Source organism: Crocodylus siamensis, chromosome 4 (assembly GCF_052110815.1).
Source record: "Crocodylus siamensis isolate JL-2025a chromosome 4, ASM5211081v1, whole genome shotgun sequence".
Taxonomy (NCBI): Eukaryota; Metazoa; Chordata; order Crocodylia; family Crocodylidae; genus Crocodylus; species Crocodylus siamensis.
Window position 1 is genome coordinate 158,303,994 of NC_143398.1, and position 23,530 is coordinate 158,327,523.

General features: G+C 48.0%; 1 protein-coding gene across 7 annotated transcripts in view; it reads left to right on the forward strand.

Moving 5' to 3' along the window:
- MED24 (mediator complex subunit 24) overlaps positions 1-21,766 on the forward strand; it is a 42,445-nt gene extending 20,679 nt beyond the window's left edge. For 3 of the 7 annotated variants that reach the window (XM_090044488.1, XM_090044492.1, XM_090044490.1), the window contains 11 exons: positions 119-201; positions 3,283-3,461; positions 9,250-9,349; positions 10,464-10,639; positions 12,576-12,840; positions 13,523-13,704; positions 14,316-14,409; positions 15,077-15,176; positions 18,415-18,495; positions 18,829-18,977; positions 19,930-21,763. In XM_090044488.1, the coding sequence (XP_089900614.1) occupies positions 119-201; positions 3,283-3,461; positions 9,250-9,349; positions 10,464-10,639; positions 12,576-12,840; positions 13,523-13,704; positions 14,316-14,409; positions 15,077-15,176; positions 18,415-18,495; positions 18,829-18,977; positions 19,930-20,046 (1,526 nt within the window). In that variant the 3' untranslated portion in view covers positions 20,047-21,763. Of the gene's footprint in view, positions 1-118; positions 202-3,282; positions 3,462-9,249; positions 9,350-10,463; positions 10,640-12,575; positions 12,841-13,522; positions 13,705-14,315; positions 14,410-15,076; positions 15,177-18,414; positions 18,496-18,828; positions 18,978-19,929 lie in introns of all 7 variants that reach the window. The other 4 variants (XM_090044486.1, XM_090044487.1, XM_090044485.1 and 1 more) reach the window with 4 other exon arrangements.
- Positions 21,767-23,530: the final 1,764 nt, after the last annotated feature.

The following is a 23,530-nucleotide window of genomic DNA, read 5'->3' on the forward strand; positions in this document are numbered from 1 at the left end:
GCCTCTTGTAAAAAAACAGGGGATGTTCTACCTCCAGCAGTGATCACAGATACCCCCCTCTGTTCTAAAAACTTGCCCTGGTGCCAGGGTAATAATGGCTGTGCTTCTCCTTCCCTAGCCAAGGCGGCCTCAGTCCGGGCCCTGCTGTTCGACATCTCCTTCCTCATGCTGTGCCATGTTGCGCAGACCTACGGCTCTGAGGTAGGTTGCTGTTCTGTTCTTATCTCTTGAGTGCACTGTGGGGGTAGAAGACAGGAGGGGACATGTCAGATTACCAGGAAGCCTGATCCTGCGCAGTCTAGATAGAGATCCTGACTGAGCCAACATAAGCTCAAACCATGATCCAGTCTATTACGCTGACTCTCTGCCCTCCTCTAGTGGCCGGATCACAGAGATGCTACTGAGTATGCCACAGCCTTGAGTTAAGGAAGGGGACGTGTCTTAGCTCTGGCAACAGAAGTTTGTGCTTTGGAAGTGTGGGTTTGATGCCCATCCCTCTCCATTTGCATCATAGTATCACAGGAGAGTAGGACTGGAAGGGTCCTGAGGGTCATCTACTCCAGCTCCCTGCTCAGGGCAGGATCATCCCTGACTAAGCCATCCCAGCCAATATCTGTCTAACTTGCTCTTGAGAATTTCATGTAATGCTTCCCTGTGATTGGAACATCTTGTGCGTGGAATTTTATCTTTTTCATTTTAAAAACCCACTTTTTCATTTCCAAGCCAAAAGGCCAAGAAGTGTGAGGGGCTGTGGTGGACTCCCTTTTGTGTGGCGACTGACACATTGATTCCTCTCCTACAAGTGATGAAAAGCTGGATTTCAGCTCTGAGGGTTTTGTACCCTTTGACAATTAGGCTGTGGTGTCAAGTCTGTAGGTGGGTCATCCCAAGTGTAAGGTTACCTAAATATTTGATTGGACAGAGTTCTTCCTTCCACTCCAGAAATCTGAGTGAACACCCAGGGCCTGTGGAACACAGGAATGGGGTAGGCATTCAGAGCTGCTTCTTTCGGCCTTAAAATCTATCAGCCTACAAAAGTCAGCAGCTGTTCCTGAAGGCTTTGGTTTAAGCTGTTAGTTCCCTTTCCAGGTGCATTTCCTAGCCTTCCACACTGGACTTTGGTCATTGGGTACAACTCCGTGTAGAATCACAGGTATTATGGATGGGAAGGACAATTCCTCATGCTATGCCTGGCATGCATACCTTTCAGTGAGACAGGCCAAATAATCTGCTAAATCTTTTCTTATCTGTCTGGCTCCTGCAAAACTACATAAGCAGGGATTGATGCTTAAAGTTGCCTGCCTGGGAGCACTAATGTGTAACGCAAGGGCAGGCAATTATTTTAGGCAGAGGGCTGCTTACTGAGTTTTGGCCAGTCATCAAGGGCTACATGACAGGCAGCCAGGGGCAGCTAAATATTCATTTTTGAAACTTTTTAGGGGCCCCTTGGGCCAGATAAAATGGCCCAACGGGCTGCATTTTGCCCACCCCTGGTGTAACATGTCCACCACACTCATGCAACTCATAAGACTGGTTGGAGAACAATTCCATTTTGGGAAACATTTCTGAGGCTTTGAAATTTGTTCTCATTCAGATGCAGGATGAACCTGAGACCTTTGGGAAAAGTTCAGATAAAATGGGAGAGAGGCCAACCACCCCAGAACAGCTCAGGGGTTAAGGTATTAGCCAGAGCCAGGTCTCTGAGCTGTGCATGGGCTATTGGCTGGTTGGGTGTGGGTCTTTGTTATTCACTTACCATAGTTGCATTGTAGACCTGAAGGAACTTCCTGACAAACTCTTTTTTTTTAAACAACATTCTGAAAACATTTCACCTTGGACAAAACAGTTCTCTTTTAATGAGAAAAACAGTTTTAAGGGAGGCATTTTCAGATTGCTCAGGGTTTGAACAGGAAATAAACCAACCTTGTTAGAATTCAGTCATGAATTCTGATGGTGTGTGAGGGTGACCCCAGCTCCCTTGAGCTCGGGACAGCTAACAAATGGAGCACAGGTACCAAGAAAATCGCTCAGAATCTGGTGCCATTGATGGCTCGTAAATGCTTCTCCCTGCATCCATATGCAACCTGAGGAATTCAGTGTGCGCACCTGAAGGGTTCAGCTTCCTTTCACAAACCACTCACCTCATCACACGTGTCCAGACGTGCACCAAGGGAATATTGAAAGGGGCATATAGATTGGCAAGTGAAATACATCTTTGGTGTAGCATGACTCATCCTTGCAGCTCTCTGATTCATTCACTTCTGTGCAGTGCTTGGAGATCTCTGAGCTATGTTACACCAATTGTGTATTTTGGGTTGAATCATAGAAAACAGGGTGGGAAGAGGCCTCAAGTACTTATCTGGTCCAGCTCCCTGTCCAAAGGCAGGACCAGCTATACCCAACTGTATTTTCATTGCTCATTGACCTATGATGTGCTTTGTGGTCATGCACTTCTCTCTCCCCTCAACTTGCTAACTCACTGGTGAGTTTGTAGGGCGCTGCCCCAGCACACCGGGTTGAATCCTGATGACTGCACAGAAAGGAGTGTAGAGGCTGCATGTTTGCAGCTGGGTATGACCATGTGGAAATTCCACACACTGGCTCACCCATGTCAGGAGTCTGGCATGACACAGCACCTGAGCTCCTGCGAGCCCAAGCGTAATCCCTTTCGTGTGGCCAAGAAGTCCTGTGCTCAGGAGTGCTTTGGGAGAAGAACCTCAGGTGAAAAACTACCAGGGCCACCAGCCATACCTGTGACTCTTGAGTGTGTGGATTGCAGGGGAGTCATGCCCCCTAGAGAGGTTTTGGAGAATGCTGAGCCCATGAGTACTTAGTGCTCACCCTGGAAAACTCATAGGTTGAGAACCCCTATTCGGCATAGATGTACTGGATCATGGTGATGATAGCCTCCTTTATTCATAGAGAGATCCCCATGTGATTTTTAGAGACCTCTGAGATATAGTTCCAGCCTGCTACTGAAATATAGCTAACTCCAGGGTGAAACATGGCATTTGTTTACTACACTGTTGGCATGGGAATCTTCTGCCTTTTCTGAGTCCCACTTTGGGGAGAGCATAATGACCTACTTGGAATAGCCTTTCCATCTGGAATAGTCCCCTGGTGTTGGCCACTTTGGCCACTAGGAGCTGCTCTTGTCTCAGTTGTGAGCCTCCTCTGGCTGTTAGGTGGTATGTGTGTTGGGGGGTGCTTGGGTTGATCATCAGGCTATCTGCTCTGTGGGGCAGGTTTCTGAGGAGTCTGCTGGCTTGTATTTATTGCTAGGTGATCCTCTCGGAGTCCAGCCCCACCGGCGAGGTGCCGTTTTTCGAGACCTGGATGCAGACGTGCATGCCTGAGGAGGGCAAGATCCTCAACCCAGATCATCCTTGCTTCCGGCCTGACTCAACAAAGGTGGAGTCTCTAGTTGCTCTGCTGAACAACTCCTCAGAAATGAAGCTGGTGTAAGTAGCTCTGCTGGGTGAGGGGTGGTGACATAGCAGCCCTGCTGTGTAGTACAGACTGTTGGGGTAACAAAGGTCCAGGTTGCTGATAGGAAAAATTGCTCAAGAGAGTGGGAGGTTGAGTGAACCCAAATAGAAGAGCCCCCAGTACCAGCCAAGGACAGTGTCAAGATTATGGCTAGTAAACAAAGGAGACTGGAGAAAAGACAACTGAAGGGAGATGTGATAAGTCTTCAAATATCTAAAGGATGGTTATAAAGAGGATGGAGACTGATTTCCACCCTCGCCCTACTCCTAATGTGGCTGTAGGGGACAGGACTTGGGAACAGTGGCTTCCAACTGCAGCAGAGGAAATTTTAGGTTGGAGAGCAGGAAGAACTCTCTGACTAGGAGGGTGGTCAAGTATTGGAACAGGCTACTGGGTGAAGTGGTGGAATCTCCATCCCTGGAAATTTTCAGGAGCCAGTCAGACAAACACCTGGCTGGGATGATTCTGCACTGAGCAGGGGGTTGGACAAGATGTCCCCCTGTGGTCCTTTCTGGCCTTGCTTTCCTGTAATCTTAAGAAATGAATGGACCAGTGTGGTGTCTTGGATTCTAGCCCTAATCAGTGAATGAAATAACAAGGGGCCAGACTGTTTCACCAGCATTGCCTTTTGGGGGCATTAAAAAATAAAGTGAGAGAATACACAGAGGAGGTTCAGAGACTTTCCTGCTATGCCTGCTGCCCATACTCCATCCTGGGATTTCTCATGGTGCTGCCAGGCCTTTATCATCCTATTCTGGGAGATGCTCTGAGCACACCAGGTTCTATTGAAGTCTTCACATGGCATCCCTGCATCCACCAGCTTTTGCTGAATTCTAAACACCAGCTGGAACATGAGGCTTGGATTGCTGCTGTCAGCTTCTCCTTCATGCTATTTTCCTTCCCTGCCTCATTTCCTCTCTCACTGACTATCCAAAAATTGGGCTTGGCCATCCAGGACCATCACTTAAACAACACTGCTGGGAGCCCTTGCCTGTGAGGTGGTGAGAGACAATCCCCTCAGCAGTCCAATGCTGGTTTGAGTTTGCCATATCTCAGGGGTGCTGGACCTATGGGCCTGGGGCAGTGAGGTTGCAAGTGAGAGTTGACATCTGAGGCAGAACCTGCATTTTCCATCTTTGCCCTGCCACTTTCCCCCTGAGGATGTGTTTGTCCTCTTGTGTCTTCAGGAAAATGGGGCTTGGACTTCAACAATCATTTCAATGACGAGCAACCCCAGAGTACCTTGACTAACTACTTCCTCCAGCAAAGCAGTTAATACTCTCCTGAATACCATAGATGATTGTCAAAGACTTTTTCCCCAGCAAAATAAACCTGTATAGCTAAAGGGAAGGGTCATCTTAGGGATACTGTTGGAATAAAAATCTGCCCTAGTCCTTTGCAATTCAAATGCTTCAACTGAGAATGGAAAAAGTCCTTTAGTTTCTCAGTCTTTAATAGGAAGTTATTAATTATTTTACTAAAAGTATGGCTCATGCCTGGGACTGAGCAGGCAAAGGTTTAGGCTTAGGTTTAAACCCTGAACTATGAGATTAATTGTGGTGTCACTGCATATTTGACTCTCTAAACAACTTTATTCCATTGAAATGGAAGTTCAAGTTGCAGCAAGGGAGGTTTAGATTGGATATTAGGAAAAACATTCTCATTAGGAGGGTGGTGAAGCACTGGAATAGGTTACCTAGAGATGGTGGAGACTCCAAGTCTTGGAGGTTTCTAAGGCCCAGTTCTACAAAGCCCAGGCTGGAATGATCTTGTTGGGGATGGTCCTACTTTGAGCAGGGGATTGGACTAGATGACCTCCTGAGGTCCCTTCTGTGGCGAAATGCCGGGCTAGCGGTTCCAGCACCGCTTAGGGGAGCCGCGGGCTTTGCGGAGTTGTGCGAGCTTGCGGCTTGTGGGGTGGAATTGTGAGGTAGCTTTTTAGCCGCCCTTGAGGTTTGCCGAGTTGGCACAAGTAGACGACTTAGAGTAAGTAGTTAGTGTCTCTTAATCTATAGGGTGTCCGTTGGTTCACGAGGTTCCAGAGCCAGCCCTTGCGTTCCAACAGTGGAGCTAGTCCAAAGCTAGGTGCGGCCGCCGGCTCCTTAAGTCCCAGAACTGGTCAACGGCTCATTGAGATGGAATGTTAGTAATAAAAGTTATTACAGAGTAGATATAGAGTAAAATAAAAAGATTTATTCACTCACCTGGCCTCACCCTCTTACGAGTAAGAAGGGAGGCCGGTTGGAACAAAACTGCAGTAAATATAAGTATAGCGAGCGTAGGTATGTTGTCTAAGCTACGATGAGAGGCAGTCGAGAAGTGGAGTCTCCGATGTTTCTTCAGTTACAGTATGCTGGAAATTAAAGGGGTCTGTTGGTTCACGGGGTTCCAGAGCTAGCAGCTGCCGTCTCCGTAGTTCCAGAACTGGTCAACAGCTCATGAATGGGATATTCTATAGGGTGTCTGTTGGTTCACGAGGTTCCAGAGCCAGCCCTTGTGTTCCAACTAGGAACTAGTGGAACTAGTCCAAAGCTAGGTGCGGCTGCCGGCTCCTTAAGTCCCAGAGCTGGTCAACGGCTCATGAATGGGAAATACAACGCAATACTGTAACACGGTGAATCGTTGTCAGTTGTTGGATTTTCGAGGCCTTTGTCTTTGCTGGGGTACGCCCAGGCGGGGAGGCTGAGAACCGGTCTGTGGGGTGGTTGGGCCCGCAGAGTATTCCAGTTGTCGTCTCTGCTGCTTCCTGCTTTTTTGCCTCTTTTATAGATGTTCGTTGGACTGCCTCTATGACACTAACTATGATATAGGCTAAATATACAGAGATAAGATAATTTTCTTTTACATAATAATTGCTAGGTAGATTTTCTTCGTAAGTTTCATTTCTGTAGAAACGACACTTCTAGATAAGAAATGAAATCTACAGAATGCACATGTGTAGCTTAATGCCAGCGGAGAAAAGTACAAAGTGTTCATTTTGATTAACAGTCAAGACTTCAAGGTTACATAAATGTGAGAGTGCCGTGCGGCAGTTATACAGAAAAGGGAAAATAATATAAAATATATGCTAAATAATATGAAATAGCTACACCTTCCAATCCTAATTTTTTATGATTCTGTGAAATGAACACAGTACCACTTGTGCCTGTAGTGCGAGCCAGCCAGGACTTGGCTACCTTGCCTAAAGAACAGGTTCACTTGCTTATTTGCATGTACTTTCTCTCTCCATGTATGCGTGTGTGTGTGTAATATAGATAGATATCTGTATACAGTAAAAGCTCTGTTATCTGGCATGAGTGGGGGGGTGCTGGTTGTCTAAAAATTTTGATTATCTGAGAGTTATACTATCAAGGAATACAGTGCCATACTTGTAGTGTAAATTTTCAAAGAATTAGTGTGCAGTATGTTACAGTATAACATACTGTATAAAGAATCAAATAGTATACAGGTACTCACTAATGAAGTAGTACTGGAGTGAAGAGAAATCCTGAGGCAGTGATGTACAGTACACTTAAGTGATCTAGGTATATACCATGCATTGTCACTAGTGTGCTACATGTAACTTTAAAGTACAGTATAACTAAACTTGTAACACTTATAACTAAAATTATTTACACTACTGTACTGTACATAATTTCCTGCCTCTTTGAAGATTCAATCCCAGTGCTGGAAATTCTGGTTAATAAAGTATTCCGGTTAGTAAAATGCCAAATAACTTTTACTGTATATCTACTTTGGCTAGCCTGTCCGGCACAAACCTACCATGCCTTCAATCCATTCCCCTGTCAGACAGCTACTAGAATCCAGAGCTGTTAGCCAGCAGGGGGCACATGCATCATAGTTTCATAGTTTCTAGGGTCGGAAGGGACCTGAGCAGATCATCTAGTCCGACCCCCTGCCATGGCAGGAAAGAGTACTGGGGTCAAACGACCCCAGCAAGATGTTCATATAACCTCCTCTCTGGAAGGATGCAGCAGGCTACAATCAGACCTAGACAGGTTACAAGGGTGGGCGGATGAGAATAGGATGGGTTTCAACACAGACAAGTGCAAGGTGCTGCACCTGGGGAGGAACAACTGGCACCATACCTACACGTTAGGGAACTCCCCTCTTGTCAGCATGGAGGTGGAAAGGGATCTGGGGGTCATCATTGACTCCAAGATGAACATGGGCTGGCAGTGTGGGGAGGCAGTCAGGAAGGCCAACCGCACCTTGGCATGCATCCACAGATACATCTCGAGCAGGTCCAGGGGGGTGATCCTCCCCCTCTATGCGGCACTGGTCAGGCCGCAGCTGGAGTATTGTGTCCAGTTCTGGGCGCCGCACTTCAGGAGGGATGTGGACAGCATGGAGAGGGTCCAGAGGAGGCCACTCGTATGGTCAGGGGGCAGCAGGGCAGGCCCTATGAGGAGAGGCTACGGGACCTGAACCTGTTCAGCCTCCACAAGAGAAGGCTGAGGGGGGATCTTGTGGCATGTTATAAACTAGTCAGGGGGGATCAGCAGGCATTGGGGGAGTCCGTGTTCCTCCGAGCACCGCCAGGAGTGACCAGGAATAATGGTCACAAGCTGGCAGAGGGGAGGTTTAGGTTAGATATCAGGAGGCGCGACTTCACGGTCCGGGCGGCTAGGATCTGGAACCAGCTTCCAAGAGAAGTGGTGCAGGCTCCTACCCTGGGGGTCTCACTATGTCCCAGATGGACCATTGTGCTATGAGCACTTGACTTCCTGTAGGTAGGTGTAGGCTCAGAAGGGACCTAAGTAGATCTTCAAGTCTGACCCCCTACCTGGGGCAGGAGGGAATACTGGGCTCATATGATCCCAGGCAGGTAAATGTCAAGCCTCCTCTTAAAGACCCCCAAGGTAGGAGCCAGCACCACTTCACTTGGAAGTTGGTTCCAAATCCTAGCTGCTCTGACTGTGAAGTAGTGCCTTCTAATGTCCAGCCTGAACCTACTCGGACAACTTACAGTCATTATTCCTTGTTACTCTGGGAGGTGCTCAAGTGAACAGGGTCTCTCTCATTCCCTGCTGGTCCCCCCGGTAAGTTTATAGATGGCCACCAGGTCCCCTCTCAGCCTTCTATTGTGGAGGCTGAACAGGTTCAGGTCCCATAGCCTCTCCTCATAGGGCCTGCCCTGCTGCCCCCTGACCATGTGAGTGGCCCTCCTCTGGACCTTCTTGATGCTGGCCACATCTTTCCTAAATTGTGGTGCCCAGAACTGGATGCACTACTCCAACTGTAGCCTGACCAGTGTCGCATAGAGGGGGAGGATCACCTCCTTGGCCCTGCTCATGATGCATCTGCGGATGCATGACAAGGTGTGGTTGGCCTTACCACATCCTCACATTGGTGGCCCATGTTCATTTTGGAATCGATGATAACTCCAAGATCTCTTTCTGCCACTGTGCTTTCGAGAAGGGAGTTCCTCAGCCTGTAGGTATGCTGCTGGTTCTTCCTATCCAAGTGCAGTACCCTGCACTTGTCAGTATTGAATTCCATCCTATTCTTATTCGTCCACCCCTATAACCTGTCTAGGTCCAGCTGTATCCTGTCCCTCCCTTCTGGCGTGCGCACCTTGCCCCAGCTCTTGGTGTCAGTGAATTTGAACAGGGTGCTTTTTGCCCCCTTGTCCAAGTCGCTAATAAAGAGATTGAATGATGTGGGCCCAAGGACATGGATAGAAGGATTGTTTTGAGCCAGTATTACGTCTTGACTTTGACATTAACCTAAGTTTCTTTCTCTTTCTCTCCTGGGCAGGCAGATGAAATGGCACGAGGCCTGTCTGAGCATCTCGGCTGCCATCCTGGAGATCCTCAATGCCTGGGAGAATGGAGTCCTCACTTTTGAGTCAATTCAGGTAAGTGTTGCTCTGACACTTTCCCTTGTGTGTTCAACAGACCTCTTCCCTAGCTGGAGTAGATTAGAGGCATTTGTATCTCTGATCTCTTACCCTCCATGGCAGCCTCAGTAGAGAGACTGGGACCCAAATCAGTCCCAGGAGCCAAATTCCCTCCTTATTGCTACCTCCAGGTTAGGGTGGGAGCATGGTGGTGCACATGTGAGGGTCACAGGTTGCCTGTCTGTTAGACAAGCAAGTCTGCTTCAAGAGTTGTTAATCCAGCATCTCTTATCAAGGCAAAAATAACCTAGAATACAGCACTCATGTCAGGAGTGTTAATAGCTCACTGGAGGCACAGCTTGTACCAATCTTTTCCACAGGAGCTTCTCTCTCTAGTGCTAGCCAGGTAGGAAGTGGGTGTGAGCTCTCCTTGTTAGGACAGAGTCTAGATGGTCTCTGTCATCCTGTCTGGTTGGGTCCAGGTTCATGTTACCAGCTCTGCGGTTTTATAAAATCTCCTCAAGCATCTCGTGTTTAGAGGTAGCTTTTACATTTCACTCAGTCACCTCCAGCCTTTCCTTGTGAAAGTTGCCTGAGCGTAAGGAGTCCTTTGAGGCTTGCAATGGCAACTAACCAACATCCATGCCTTTGGGAGACACCTAGAAAGGGTCAAGTTAAGACGCCTGGAAGCCCTTCTTTGTGATTTGCCTCTATGATTTGTCTTGAGACCTTGGGTAGCTGCTGCCTATCTTCATTCCTCAGGTTCGTCATCTATAGAGCCTGGATAATGACCCCCGCCTTCAAAGTGCTCTGAGGCTTGTGGAGGTAGGGCACTGTAACAGTGCTCAGTATGACTGCTTCCTCCCAGCAATTGGCCCCAGAGGCTGGCATAAAGCCAGTGATGCCAATAGATATCTCTTCATGGATGTCAGTTTGTTTTGGATCAGACCTTGAGGGCCAGACTGACTCTCATCCATTTCAGTGGAGCTACATTGAGCCACACTAGGGGTGGTTGTGGCTCCATAATGGCAGGACCCCTCAGCAGCATGAAGGGACATGGGTTGTCTGAAATGAGATGGGGATGGCACTGTACTCGTGTCCGGTGCTGAATCTCCATGTGTCCTGCTCTTAGAAGATCACTGATAACATCAAGGGAAAGGTGTGCAGCATGGCCGTGTGTGCAGTGGCCTGGCTGGTGGCCCATGTCCGGATGCTGGGCTTGGATGAGAGGGAGAAGTCACTGCAGATGATCCGACAGCTTGCTACACCCCTGTACAGCGAGAACACACTTCAGTTTTACAATGAACGGTGAGCAGGCTGGGGGCCAGGGCACAGCATGGCAGGGTCATGTGTTGTTGGGGCCATGGTGTCATCACTCAGAGAGGAAGCGCTCTGGCTTCAGGACATTTAACACCTGCGTGGACAAAGTTTCATAGTTTCATAGTAGCTAGAGTCGGAAGGGACCTAGGAAGATCATCTAGTCCGACCCCCTGCCTTGGCAGGAAAGAGCACCGGGGTCAAATGACCCCGGCAAGGTGCTCATCTAACTTCCTTTTAAAAATCCCTAGGCTAGGAGCCTGCACCACTTCCCCTGGAAGCCGGTTCCAGGCCCTAGCCACCCTGACTGTGAAGTAGCGCCTCCTAATATCTAATCTAAACCTACCCTCCGCCAGCTTGTGACCGTTATTCCTGGTCACTCCTGGCAGCGCACGGGGGAACAGGGACTCCCCCAATACCTGCTGATCCCCCCTGACCAGTTTGTAGCAGGCCACAAGGTCCCCCCTTAACCTTCTCTTGTGGAGGCTAAACAGGTTCAGGTCCCGTAGCCTCTCCTCATAAGGCTTGCCCTGCTGACCCCTGATCATACGAGTGGCCCTCCTCTGAACTCTTTCCATATCGTCCACGTCCCTCTTGAAGTGTGGCGCCCAGAACTGGACGCAGTACTCCAGCTGCGGCCTGACCAGTGCCGCATAGAGGGGGAGGATCACCTCCCTGGACCTGCTCGAGATGCATCTGTGGATGCATGACAGGGTACGGTTGGCCTTCCTGACTGCCTCCCCACACTGCCGGCCCACGTTCATCGTGGAGTCAATGATGACTCCAAGATCCTTTTCCATCTCCGTGCTGGCAAGAGGGGAGTTCCCCAACCTGTAAGTGTGGTGCCGGTTCTTCCTCCCCATGTGCAACACCTTGCACTTATCAGTGTTAAACCCCATCCTATTCTCATCCGCCCACCGTTGCAACCTGTCAAGGTCAGCTTGTAGCCTATTGCACCCTTCTAGTGCACCCACATCCCCCCACATCTTAGTGTCATCAGCAAACTTGAACAGGGTGCTTTCTACCCCCTCATCCAAGTCACTGATGAAGATGTTGAACAGTGCGGGCCCGAGGACCGAGCCCTGCGGAACCCCACTGCCCACGTCCTTCCAGGTCGAGAAGAACCCATCCACTACCACCCTCTGGGTGCGGCCCTCCAACCAGTTGGTGACCCATTTGACCGTGTGGGCATCGACACCACAGTCTCCCAGCTTTTTGATGAGGACAGGGTGAGAGAGTGTCGAAAGCCTTCCGGAAGTCCAGAAAGACTACATCCACAGCAACCCCTGCGTCTAATGATTTGGTGACCTGATCGTAAAAGGCCACCAGGTTGGTCTGACAAGACCTGCCACTGATGAACCCATGTTGGTTGCCCCTGAGCATGCATTCCCCCGCAAGGCCCTCCTGGATGTGTGCCAGGATAAGTTCTGCTGAGTAAACTTTAGGGAGTGATCATGTGCTGGCTGGGGCTGGGAGCACGGTGAGCTTCTGCTGTGCTGGCTCTGTGATGTTTCCCAGCTAGTCATAAAATGTTAGAAAAACCTTCTGAAAACACATGCTCCTGCCTCCTCTGAGTTACTTGTTCTCTAGCTGGATTTCAGCTAGCTCTCATATGACTGTCTGCTGCTTCTTACTTGCAGCTGCTGCAACCAGAGAGGTGTCATTGTTTCCATTCATGTAAAGACTGTAGTTGCTACAGAAGTGTTTCATGGTCACCTGAAGCAGGAGATAAGTGGGTGTGGGTCCATGTAGGGTGAGCAGGAGGGGAGGAAAGGGAGGTGACCTTGAGTCAGTCTTTCTGTTGTAGTACAGTTCATGGTGTGGGAGTTAGACCCCTGTGCTCTTCTCTAACTACTGTGGCTTCTAAATCTCAGCCCCATTCTCTCTCTCTGCCATTGCTCAGCTCCTCTCTGTCTCTGCCTTGCAGTGTGGTGATAATGAGTTCTATTCTGGAGCACATGTGTGCCGACGTCCTGCAGCAGACCGCCACACAGATCAAATTCCCCTCCACGGGCATGGACACCATTCCCTACTGGAACCTTCTGCCCCCTAAGAAGCCCATCAAGGAGGTCCTGACAGGTGTCTTTACCAAGGTGCTGGAGAAGGGCTGGGTGGATAGCCGCTCCATTCACATATTTGACACACTGCTGCATATGGGGGGAGTCTACTGGTTCTGCAACAACCTAGTCAAGGTATGGGATGAAGTCTGGGCAGGAGGATAGGGGGTAGGCTCATTGTGCCAGGGCTGGGGTATAGAATTGTGACATGTTTACAGGTGGGGGACTGAGGCACGGATAGGGAGGGGACGTGTGTAAAAGGATTTGCCTTGAGCCACATGCCCAGTCAAAAGTAAAGCTGGGACTAGAACCCAGGAGTCCCAAGGCTCTTATTTCAGTGGTTCCCCACTTTTGGGGGACTTGGGGCACTCTTGAAAAATGTCAGCTCTATGCTTTCACTAATTTTTTGACTACAGAAGAACAATAGAGCAATTCTTCTGTTGCAAAGAACTGAGAGAGACCACACCAGCTTGGAATGGCTGTGACACTATGGATTCCTATTGGAAATCTCTGGGTCTAGCTTTTGAACTGTGTGGAGGTGTTTGCACACCTAACAGTGCTAATAATTTGCAGTGTTCTGTAGTATCCTTAAGGATCTTGCAGCACTTTGGTTTTGACTCACTGCTCTTGGTGATGCTGTTAAGTCACACTTCCTCCCTTGACCTGGGAATAGTATCCAGGAGTTCTGGCTTTCTCTTAAGTGTATATAGCAGCTGATGTAATGTACAGGAGTGCCAGCATTTGGGGGCCAAAGAAGTCTGGGGATAGCAATAGGGGCTGCCAGTCCTTGACCTGCCCTTGCCACCATCTTCCTTAGGAGCTGCTGAAGGAAACCCGTAAGGAGCACACGCTGCGGGCCGTGGAACTGCTGTACTCCGTCTTCTGCCTGGACATGCAGCAGCTGACATTAACTCTGCTGGGCCACATCCTGCCAAACCTGCTTACAGACTCCTCCAAGTGGCACATGCTGATGGACCCGCCTGGCAAGGCTCTTGCCAAGTAAGGGATGCCCAGCTGGTGGTAATCATGCAGGGTGAATCTTGAAAGGTTTGCCCTGTTGCCATTCAGAAGGAAGGTGTGCATTGTGAGCCCTGTCTGTAGACATGGGAGAGAAAGTGACCCAGGCTCTCCAAGTAAATCAGTAGCATGCCTGGGGATGGGACTCAAGAGGTATGTTGTCCATACCTCTGCTCTAGACACTGGATCACTCTCCTGTACACAGTAATAAAGGCCAAGTGTTCTGTCTCTTGTCCATCAACCTTGCCTTGGCCACTAGACCACTCTCCCAAATTAAGGAGAACGAGGAGTCTGGACTCCCAGTCCCACATTCTGGACACTAGAATAGGCAGGAGAAGTGTCCTGAATCTTGTGCACTTGAAGCTTGGCATATAGAGACACAGGTAGAGGGAGTGATAAGCTTCTGTTTCTGGTTAGGAAGTATGTGCTGCCTCCCCCTATATAATTAATCGCCTGTTGACATAGCCCGTGTCATCTTGAACACCTTCTATTTGCCTTCTGCAGTGAAAGTCAGATGGGGAGGGGTACTGAATCCAGGGAGCCAGCACTCCAAAAACTCACCCTGCTTTCCTTTCCTATAATTCCAATTCCAGGCTCTCTGTCTGGTGTGCCCTGAGCTCATATTCCTCCCACAACAGGGGGCAGGCATCAGCCAGGCAGAAAAAGAGGCACCGTGAAGATATTGAGGTAGGAGGCTGTGTGTGTGTGTGTGTGTGTGTGTGTGTGTGTGTGTGTGTGTGTGTGTGTGTGTGTGTGTGTGTGTGTGTGTGTGTGTGTGTGTGTGTGTGTGTGTGTGTGTGTGTGTGTGTGTGTGTGTGTGTGTGTCACCGTGAAGATATTGAGGTAGGAGGCTCTCTGTGTGTGTGTGTAACTGGGCCCTAGGTTGTGGGTATATATCATGTATTGCATGCATAAGGTAAAACCAATATTAAGCAGCTGCCTGGGATGGGCTGAAAAACTAGTGGCTTCAAAGAGCTTTCTCGTGAGAATCAGCCATATGGGATTCCTGGAAGCTCTGTCACCAGAGGCTAGTGCTGGGTGGAGCTTGATCTCTTGACCTTATTTCTCTTTCCTTGATCTCATTTTCCTTCTCTGGGGATTTTAAAATAGCAGCTGTGAAGAACCTGTGCGGGGCTGAATCAGAACTCTCCTGTCACCCGTGAGCTGCATGTTCAGTTTCCAGCTGAACACACACCACATACTTTATACCATTCAGTTTTGCTGCACTGACCCCCAGGGGCTGGCAGGGCTGATATCTGAAACTTGTCTTGTATTTCCTGGTGCTACTCTGCACTCCACTCCTCCATGCAAAATGATGCGGTTGAGATGACTCCTTGTGTTTCTGCCCCTTCAGGATTACATTAGCCTTTTCCCGTTGGATGATACACAGCCATCCAAACTCATGCGCCTGCTGAGTTCCAACGAGGAAGATGCTAACATTCTGTCCAGTCCTAGTAAGTATGATCATGAACACGGCTTTCTGAGGCAGGGTCTCACAGCTAATATAGAAGTGCAGGAAATTAGAGGCCTGGGTTCTGATGTGGCCTGGCCAAAGCCACAGCTCTTTGCTTCTGCTTCTGTTTAGTCCTCCTACAACTCCAGTCTGAGGATATTAATACTGACTTACCTCATTACAATAATGTTAATAACTTCATATTTATTAAGCACACATGCAAATTGCTACATAAATGTACAGTGCTAGTGTTATCCCTAATCTTTACAGCTGTAAAGGTTCACTGATATTGCAGAGAATTACCATCTTCCCACATACATACCTCCTCCAACAATAAGCTATGTAGTTTGTTTTTGAAAGTCAGAATTGGGAAAAAAAAGAAAAAAAGATCTTTCATTGACCAGCTATAGCAGTAGGGAGGTCCAGGTTCAGCACTGTGGCGTTGCTTTGGCTTTTCTCCCACGCCTCACCCAGCAGAGCCTATGGTGTTATTACTGTGTTTTGTTTCTGATAATATGCACCCCCATTCTAGCAGCTGAACATTGGAAAAAAATGCGTATTTTATGTGAGAAAAATACTGTAAGTAGCCAAAATCCATTGGGTTTCTTTGTTTAATGTATAGCAGATGCTGTGTCCAGTACTGAAATGCAGCCAGTTCTATCTAGGGTAGAACACAGTTATTTACAGTATGCCATAAATATAGCACAATGTCTTGAGAAGCGAATTAAAGGAAACCCATACTCACTATTTTGATAAACTGCATCACCTGCTTGGGAGTTGCACAGTGATACAGCATTTAGTACAGCTTTATAGATCTCCTGAGAGAGCATTTTGCCTCTTACTCAAAGTCCAGAAGGTGGGGCATATAGCTTGGGTTTCTGCATTTGTTTGCTTCTCTACAATGCATGAAACACTTGAGGGGAAAGAGATCTCTAATAAAGTCATTCTGTTTCTTTTAAACCTCTTTTTACACAAATATTCAGTAGACACTCAAAAGCAAGGTAAAGCATTATCCATTTTTCCCTTTATGTAAGGCAGTGAGGATCAATGTTTTTGGCAAGTTTGCCACAGATTAGCCCCACACTCTCCCTGAATGCCAATCTGGTTCCCTTCCCTTGGCTGATCTGCTACTCTGTTTTTTGATTCCTGCCCTGTACTGTCTGCCCAATTTGCTGATCTCCTTTCTGCTCCCTGCCCTACTTGCCACTTTGTTTTCCATGTCTGCTGTGGGCCGCACACAGAGGCTGCCTGTGTCACTTACGGCACTCGTGTTGCAGGTTGGCCATCCTGCTGTAAAGGACAGGTGAGCTTTCAGTGTGCATCTGCGAACTGTGAATCCTTCAGCAAGAGTAGAGTAGACAAGACTCTATATTCTGTGTATGACTTAGGAGGAAAAAAAAATCAGTGTGGAATTTCAGGTTGCCATTTTGTATAAGACTGAAGCAAAACTAAATTAATTTCCAGGGACCCTTTTTTAGGTCATCTCTAATGTAACACTTCAGTGCTTCTAGTATATGGATGAATAATGGTTACGACAGCTCCAACAGGAAATACGACGCTAGGTCCTTGGCTTTCTTCTGAAGGGTGGGCATGAAATGTAGCAACAAGATGTTGCAGTTCAAAAATATGTTCTTTCAGAGCCATCTGAAATGAATCAGAGATGTCCTGTGCACATTCTTTTCTAACTCCTCAGCCCATCAATCTCTTGGCTAGCTTGTTTCCGACATGTCTTTAAACCTGTGGTTTTTGTTGACTGTGTTGCTCTTGAAGTGTGTGTAGCCTTGCTTATGGTTTTCCCCTTATTTCCTTTTTTTTCTTTTTCTTTTTTTTGAAACATGACAGTTTCACCTTTATTTTCCTTTTGTAATGAAATATAGGATTTTTTGTGTTTCATTTGTGGTGGTGGAACAATGGCTGGGAAATCCTGCCTGAGCAATATGCATGTGAAAATAATCTTTACTGGGGTGTTCTCACTACAGTGGAAGGGGAATCCTGTCTTGTTTCAGGAGGTAAATGCGCTCAGCATACAAATGGGGGCAGCCAAAGAAACTAAAGTGGCTGTGGAAAGAGAAGTTAGTGACCCAGGAGATGATGCCTTGCTACTGGTCCAGTACTGACTCAAGTCAGCACTGCTTACCTTCACTGAGAGAGAAACCTGAGGTCCTCACCTCTGTGTCTGTAAAGATTTACTGCTTCGTTTCTTCAAAGTTGCAATGTTAACAATGGAGTCTGTCACATTTTAACTCTGGCTTCACCTTCCCTAAAGAACATCTCTTCTACCCTGATAACAACACTGAAACAATATAACTTTACTCCTTGCAGTGCTGCTGCAGTATTGCCGTGCAGCTGTTTAACATCCGCTGCACTCCATCCCAGCTGGCTACATTTTAGTGGCTGGCAATGTGAAGCATAAGAATATCATGTCTATGACTTCAGTTATATGAAGTGCTCTGATGCAAAGGGGTCTGTTAAATATTGAATGTGCATTACCCTGCCCATGGTTTTGCCATGTGTCAGTTTAGGGCTGTTAGTAAAATTAATGCCAAACATGGCTTTCTTGGGAAAATGAGGATGGATAACTTGGTCTGTAGCAAACATCGCTAAGCCTTACCAGCTTTGCTAGCCTGTTACAGAAGGCATGAGAAGAGACTGCCTTGTACAACAGGAAGGCACAATGACGCATCTAGAGACCAGCAGGGCTATTGTCAGTCCAATTATAGAATGCCTAAATCTCTGTGATGCGCAGTAATATTTAACTGCAAAAAACAGTGAGCGGTTATGTACCCCCCAGCATCAAAATTGGAGTGATAGATGCAGAGACTATTCACCAACATACACATGCTTGGGTGGGCCTGAGAGTCTGAATTGCCAAGGCAGTGGCAAAAGCAATTTCTATCCTATGGCAGTGCTGAAAAGGATTCAAGTGGCAAATCCAATTCACGTGGACATCCTGTTCAGAGGTTCCCTGAACAGCTTACATGCAGGGACAGCTGTGGCTCTTGCTGTAAACATCCCTTCCCTGTTTTGTCCAATGGACCAAATCCTCAAAAGTAATAGGAAAGTTTTGGCTTGGGTCATGTTGGAGAAGATGTGGAGCTCTGGAAGGATGTCCTTGTTTCTTCATCCTCCTGAGTGGGGTGATACTGTTCAAATGTCAGAGCAGAGAGCAGCTGTGGATGGGACTGATTTGACTCCAGACATTGTCCTGACCAAGAATTTGTCTTCCTTCTCTTCCCCAGCAGATCGTTCGATGAGCAGCTCACTGTCTGCCTCCCAGCTTCACACTGTCAGCATGAGGGACCCTCTCAACAGAGTCCTAGGTAATTGCAAGGGGGAGCTGTTTCCCCTCGGGGTGGGATTATACAGCAGCATAAGACTGGATCTTATTGGGCCTCGTTCTGTGCCTTGTTGCATCATTCACCTCGACTCCTATAAAGGGATGTGGCTGGCTTGCTCAGATCCTCCCTGCCTCACTTGCCATGAGCCCACTGGGAGCAGATCTCAGCCTTCAGGGACCCCCATGGCTTGGGAACAGTGAGCATGTCCCTGGGAAGAGGCCTAATGAACTGATAATTCCCTTTGTACAAAACTCATGCTATTTAGGTGCTATCCTGTGGCTGCAAACATCCACGTTTATCTTCCTTCCTCAATAGCAAACCTCTTCCTCCTGATCTCCTCCATCCTGGGAGCAAAGACAGCTGGCACACACACCCAATTTGTCCAGTGGTTCATGGAGGAGTGTGTGGACTGCCTGGAGCAGGGCAGTCGAGGGAGCATTCTTCAGTTCATGCCCTTCACAATGGTGAGGTTCTGTACCTGTGGTGAAGTCTGTCTTCCAGATTCCACATGCCAGACCTGCATGCATGTGTTCCCAGAAATGGGCCAGTGGGGGACTCCCAAGGGTTGGTGCCAGGGTATTGTTGGAGGAGGCCTCTTAGCTCTGGAAGGTGTTCTTTCTCATGGTCCCAGTTTGATGGTCTGCAGGACACCCTGTGAAGCTGAATCAGGCCTATAATTAAATACTAAGATGAGGGGAAGGGCTCACAAGGCAGGAGAAGGGTCAGTACTGGCAAGTGACTTGAGTGTCTGGGGACTCTTCATTTTATTTAACTCAGTGGGGCCAGTTCTCTGTCCATTACCATGGTTCTCAGCCTGTACCCAGAAGGTCACAGTGCTGGAGCATCACTATCCTACTGGGCTTCCCAAAGGTGAAAATGACTGAGTGGATTAAATTTGGGGCTACATCTGGAGATCTGTTCCCAGCTCTGCTGCTGCCTCACTGTGTGCTCTTAGAGCAGTTTCACTAGGTGCCCATGCCCTGCTTTCTCCCTCGTGCAGTGTAGTTAGTATTAGCCTTGCAGGCAGTTGGCCACTCAGTACCTCGGAGGTGACCAAGTGTTTTGAGACCCTCTGATGGATGTCTCAAGAGAGGGGCAAACTGGTAGTGACGATATTTACAAGCACCTCAGTTGTGTGATCTGCCAGCACCCAGGGGACCCACATCTTTGTATGAGAACAGCCCCATGAGTTGCCTCCTGCTACAGGAGTTGCAGCAAGCTTATATGCTAGCCCAGATTCCTGTATTTAAATCCAGTGACAGAATTACTGTCCCCCCTTCCCCCCTCATCAAACCTAGCTCAGTTGGCCTGCACGGTGGTACCTTTTGCATGTGAACTACTTGGAGTGCCCAGTTTAGGCACCTCTGCCGCCACTTTTGGTCAATTATTCTCCTCCCCCTCTCTTTCTCTGGGCAGGTATCGGAGCTGGTGAAAGTGTCCACCATGTCCAGTCCCAAAATTGTCCTGGCTATCACAGATCTCAGCTTGCCCCTCGGCCGCCGTGTTGCTGCAAAGGCCATAGCTGCCTTGTGAACACAGCTTTCCCTTCTACAGTGCTGGGGATGAGGAGATGGGAGAGAAGCCATGGGAAATCCAGTGAAAGCTGCTTCTGGATTATCCCTGGCAATGTGGATCCCACTGATTCTCCATGCTGGGTGTGGGGGGAGTCATTTGCAGTGGGTGCAGATGTTCCATCACTGGTGGACTCCCAGAAGTGCCTTGGTTCCCAAGAGAAGCTGTGGTGTCTCTGGCGGCTGCTTCCTTCAGCACTGGGCATGTTAGAGATGCCATTATATACAGCATGGGCTGGTTTGCTGTTCTCAATCGTCTCCTGACACCAAGCACTGAAAGACTGAGACAATCTGATCTGATCTTGCTGCTTGGATAATTTCTGATACTTTTTTATAATCCAGTTGCTGTTTTTTACCATGAAGCATGGACGGTTGTGAACTTCTTAACAGGATTTGTTTCTTAATAGTGTTCGTGCCAAGATAGCATCTCAAAAAAATAATGCTTTCCCCGGGGTTCCAGTAGCTAGCACGTTTCAGCACTTGCTACTGGTGGCTGAAGTCCTTTGGATGCCTGATAAGCAAAATGGCCTGTATGTGGTAAACGGATGTAAAGAATGGCTCTGTACCATCCTGCAGGTTCATCTCTGTCAGCTTTGTCCACAAGCTGGTGCTCTGAAACAGACGACTTGCTGTAATCACTTAAATCTCATCTAAAGAGCAACCATACATCTTCTGCTTTCATGAAGGCACTGTGTGCCACAGTCTACAGAGCAGAGTGCAAGGAGTTTCTAAAATTGTATTGTTAAATCGATATAGTAATTTAACTATTTTTTTACTAGGAAACAATAGGGGGGTGAGAAGTGTGACCTCTTACATCTTTATCTGGGGTGGTCCTTGTCTGGCTTGGGAGTTTCCAGGGATTTCTAGAGTCAGATGCTACAGCTGCCAGTATTGGGCTGGCACAACATTCCAGTGACTGTACTTTGTGCTCCCCTTTTCTATTGTTGTCCACCCTCCCGTCTCTCAGAGGGGCAAGAATTGCACAATGAAGAGGAGGATACAATTCTGGATGGAGCCATCTTGCTAACTTGATTCTATTTCCTTTTTTGCTCAAAGAAGCAGGAACAGCCCAGAGGGAAGATATGCACAAGGAATGTGCCAAAGGCAGTGGGGTACTTTTTGTCACGAGAGAACTGAGATGAGGTTTTAGTGCTTGAGGTACCCTGCAAATGCTTTGAAGCCAGGTAGTTGCTGTATCAGCTTCCCCCATCCAGTTCTACCAGTGCCCTTCAAACCAGACCTGCTGCAGTTCATGGTAATTCCTGTCCTATGCCTCTCTTGAGTGGGCACGGCTGACCAGGTTGGGTATTATTTCAGTGCCATGCAGTGAACAGGCCCTCATGAAAGCCTGGGCAGAGATGAAAGAACTTGTTTTTGCCACATGATGCAAGCAGAGTTTGAATCCATGCCCATGCTTCACGGTGATGTATCCCATGCAATGCCTGTGACCGTGAGGGGGGTTATTTTAGCACAAAAGCTGACCATGCATCTTCCAAGGTTGAAGCTCATTCACTTCCACTTCCCTTCCTGCAGATGTATTTTTGACAACATTTGATGTCCCCCACAGGCTATGACTTTTTGTACTTGTTTATTGATCCTTTTCCGGGGTGGAATTATTTTCTTTGAGAATAAATCTAAAATAAATCCTTGGGGGAGCAGGTCTCTTTCTATAATATTTCTCTTCTGTCTCACTAGATGAAGGAGCTGGTAGGCCCAGGAGAAAAACAAAAGAGCAATATCCACAACTTTCAATTGCTATTTCTTTCTCCTTTCAACACTTTACTTTTCTCACCTTTCCTGATACAGTAGTGGGGGCAGGAAGCAGACTTTTGAAGAGAGAGGGGAAGCAGCAGGAGTAATGGGCAGTATTCAGAACAAAAGTTGGGGGTGGGGGTGTCATAAGGTTAACCTCTGCAGCCTATGGGCTGCCAGTTGTATGGCCCTGCTTTAAGGTGAAGTAGACCAGGCTTTGCCTTTTAGCACAGAAGCAGTGGCACTGCTAGTAGAGAATCCTCACTGATTTCTGCTTGGATCTACCATAGTGGTCTAATTGATCCCAGCAGCTGTGGGTTTCTGGTTAAGTTGCAAAAAAAAACAACTTCCCACCTTAGCCCTTGCTTTAGGGCCCTTTTTCTTTTTATAGCCATGTCTGGGTTTTTTGGGCTGTGAGCAGGCACTGTCCCTAGAAGGCAGACTCACTTCCTAGTGATGCCATTCAAGAGAATGTATGGAGGGTTCCTGCCTGGAAACCTCCATTGGGGTTTCTAGTTAGACATTTCATGTGAATCACGCATTGATCTGACTCAGGTAGTGAGCTGTGGTTGAGCCCAATGCACCCTGAAACATTGCATTCCCCTGACTTGAATCCTGAATGGGAAGTTAAAATCCTTAACCTGGAATTGGTACCTCAAGGAAGTGGAAATCAAGGGGCTTCTAATCAATCTGCACTGTTTCCTGGCCTTCATTATCATGCTGTTCCAGCACATCCTAATGAGCAGGCAGCTTGCCCAGAGTCTCTTCCAATTTGCAAGAGGCTCTCCCACTTTGAACATGAGGGGTGGGCTGTGCTTGGGAAACAATGTGGCTGCTCTTGCGATTATGCTGCCCTTGAAGTCAGCAGGCATCTTGCCATCCACTTAGTAGGATTATGATTTGACCTCTTGGCAGGGTTGGCCGAGAACTTCCTGGAGGTGTTCTCTGGCCTCCTGCGGGACTAAGCAAGAAAGCACAATGTCCTCTTAGCTTAGCATTTCCTTCCAGCTTGGCTGTGTTGGGGTTGTTTCTCCAGCCAAGAGTCACTCTGCAGATTGGGGGGGGTAAGGGAAAAAGGGTATTGCGTCCAGGTAGACGTGTGTGTGACTGACAAAAAAAGATAAGAATAAACAGGGGTGCTGTGTTCAACTAAGCCAGCTGCACTGTGTATAGCAACAAGGGAAGACTGTTGTGCTGCAACTTTGCCAAGCTGATAAAAATAGCAGCGATAACAGGCGCAGCCCTGGTGGAACATCATTCTGGAACTTGCAGTGGCTCACCCCAGAGTCACTTTTGGAAAAGAAGGGGCATTTGGTGAGGGTCATAAATCATGAGTGGCTGCTTTCAAGTGGCTTGGGACAATCTGGCTTGTTAGGCAAGATTGCAGCCAGCTGACGTTTTTGAGGAAGAGGGGAGAGATGAGCTGTGCAATAGAAGGATGATTGAGATCATTGACACGTGATGTGTGCACATTAAGGATGCGCTCTTGCGTGGGGCCTATGGTGATGGGGGCATTAGGAATGCTGAGGGAACGGCCTTGGAGAAGCTGTTAATCCTAGGGCACAAGAGTAACAGAGCACTCCTCTTGGGCAATGTGTGACCAGCGTGGCTCTCTGCTGGAGGCAATTAGAGGTGGCTGACTCAGTAAAGCATTCTGAGTGTCAGGAGAACATTTTTTGAGGGTCTTGCCTTCC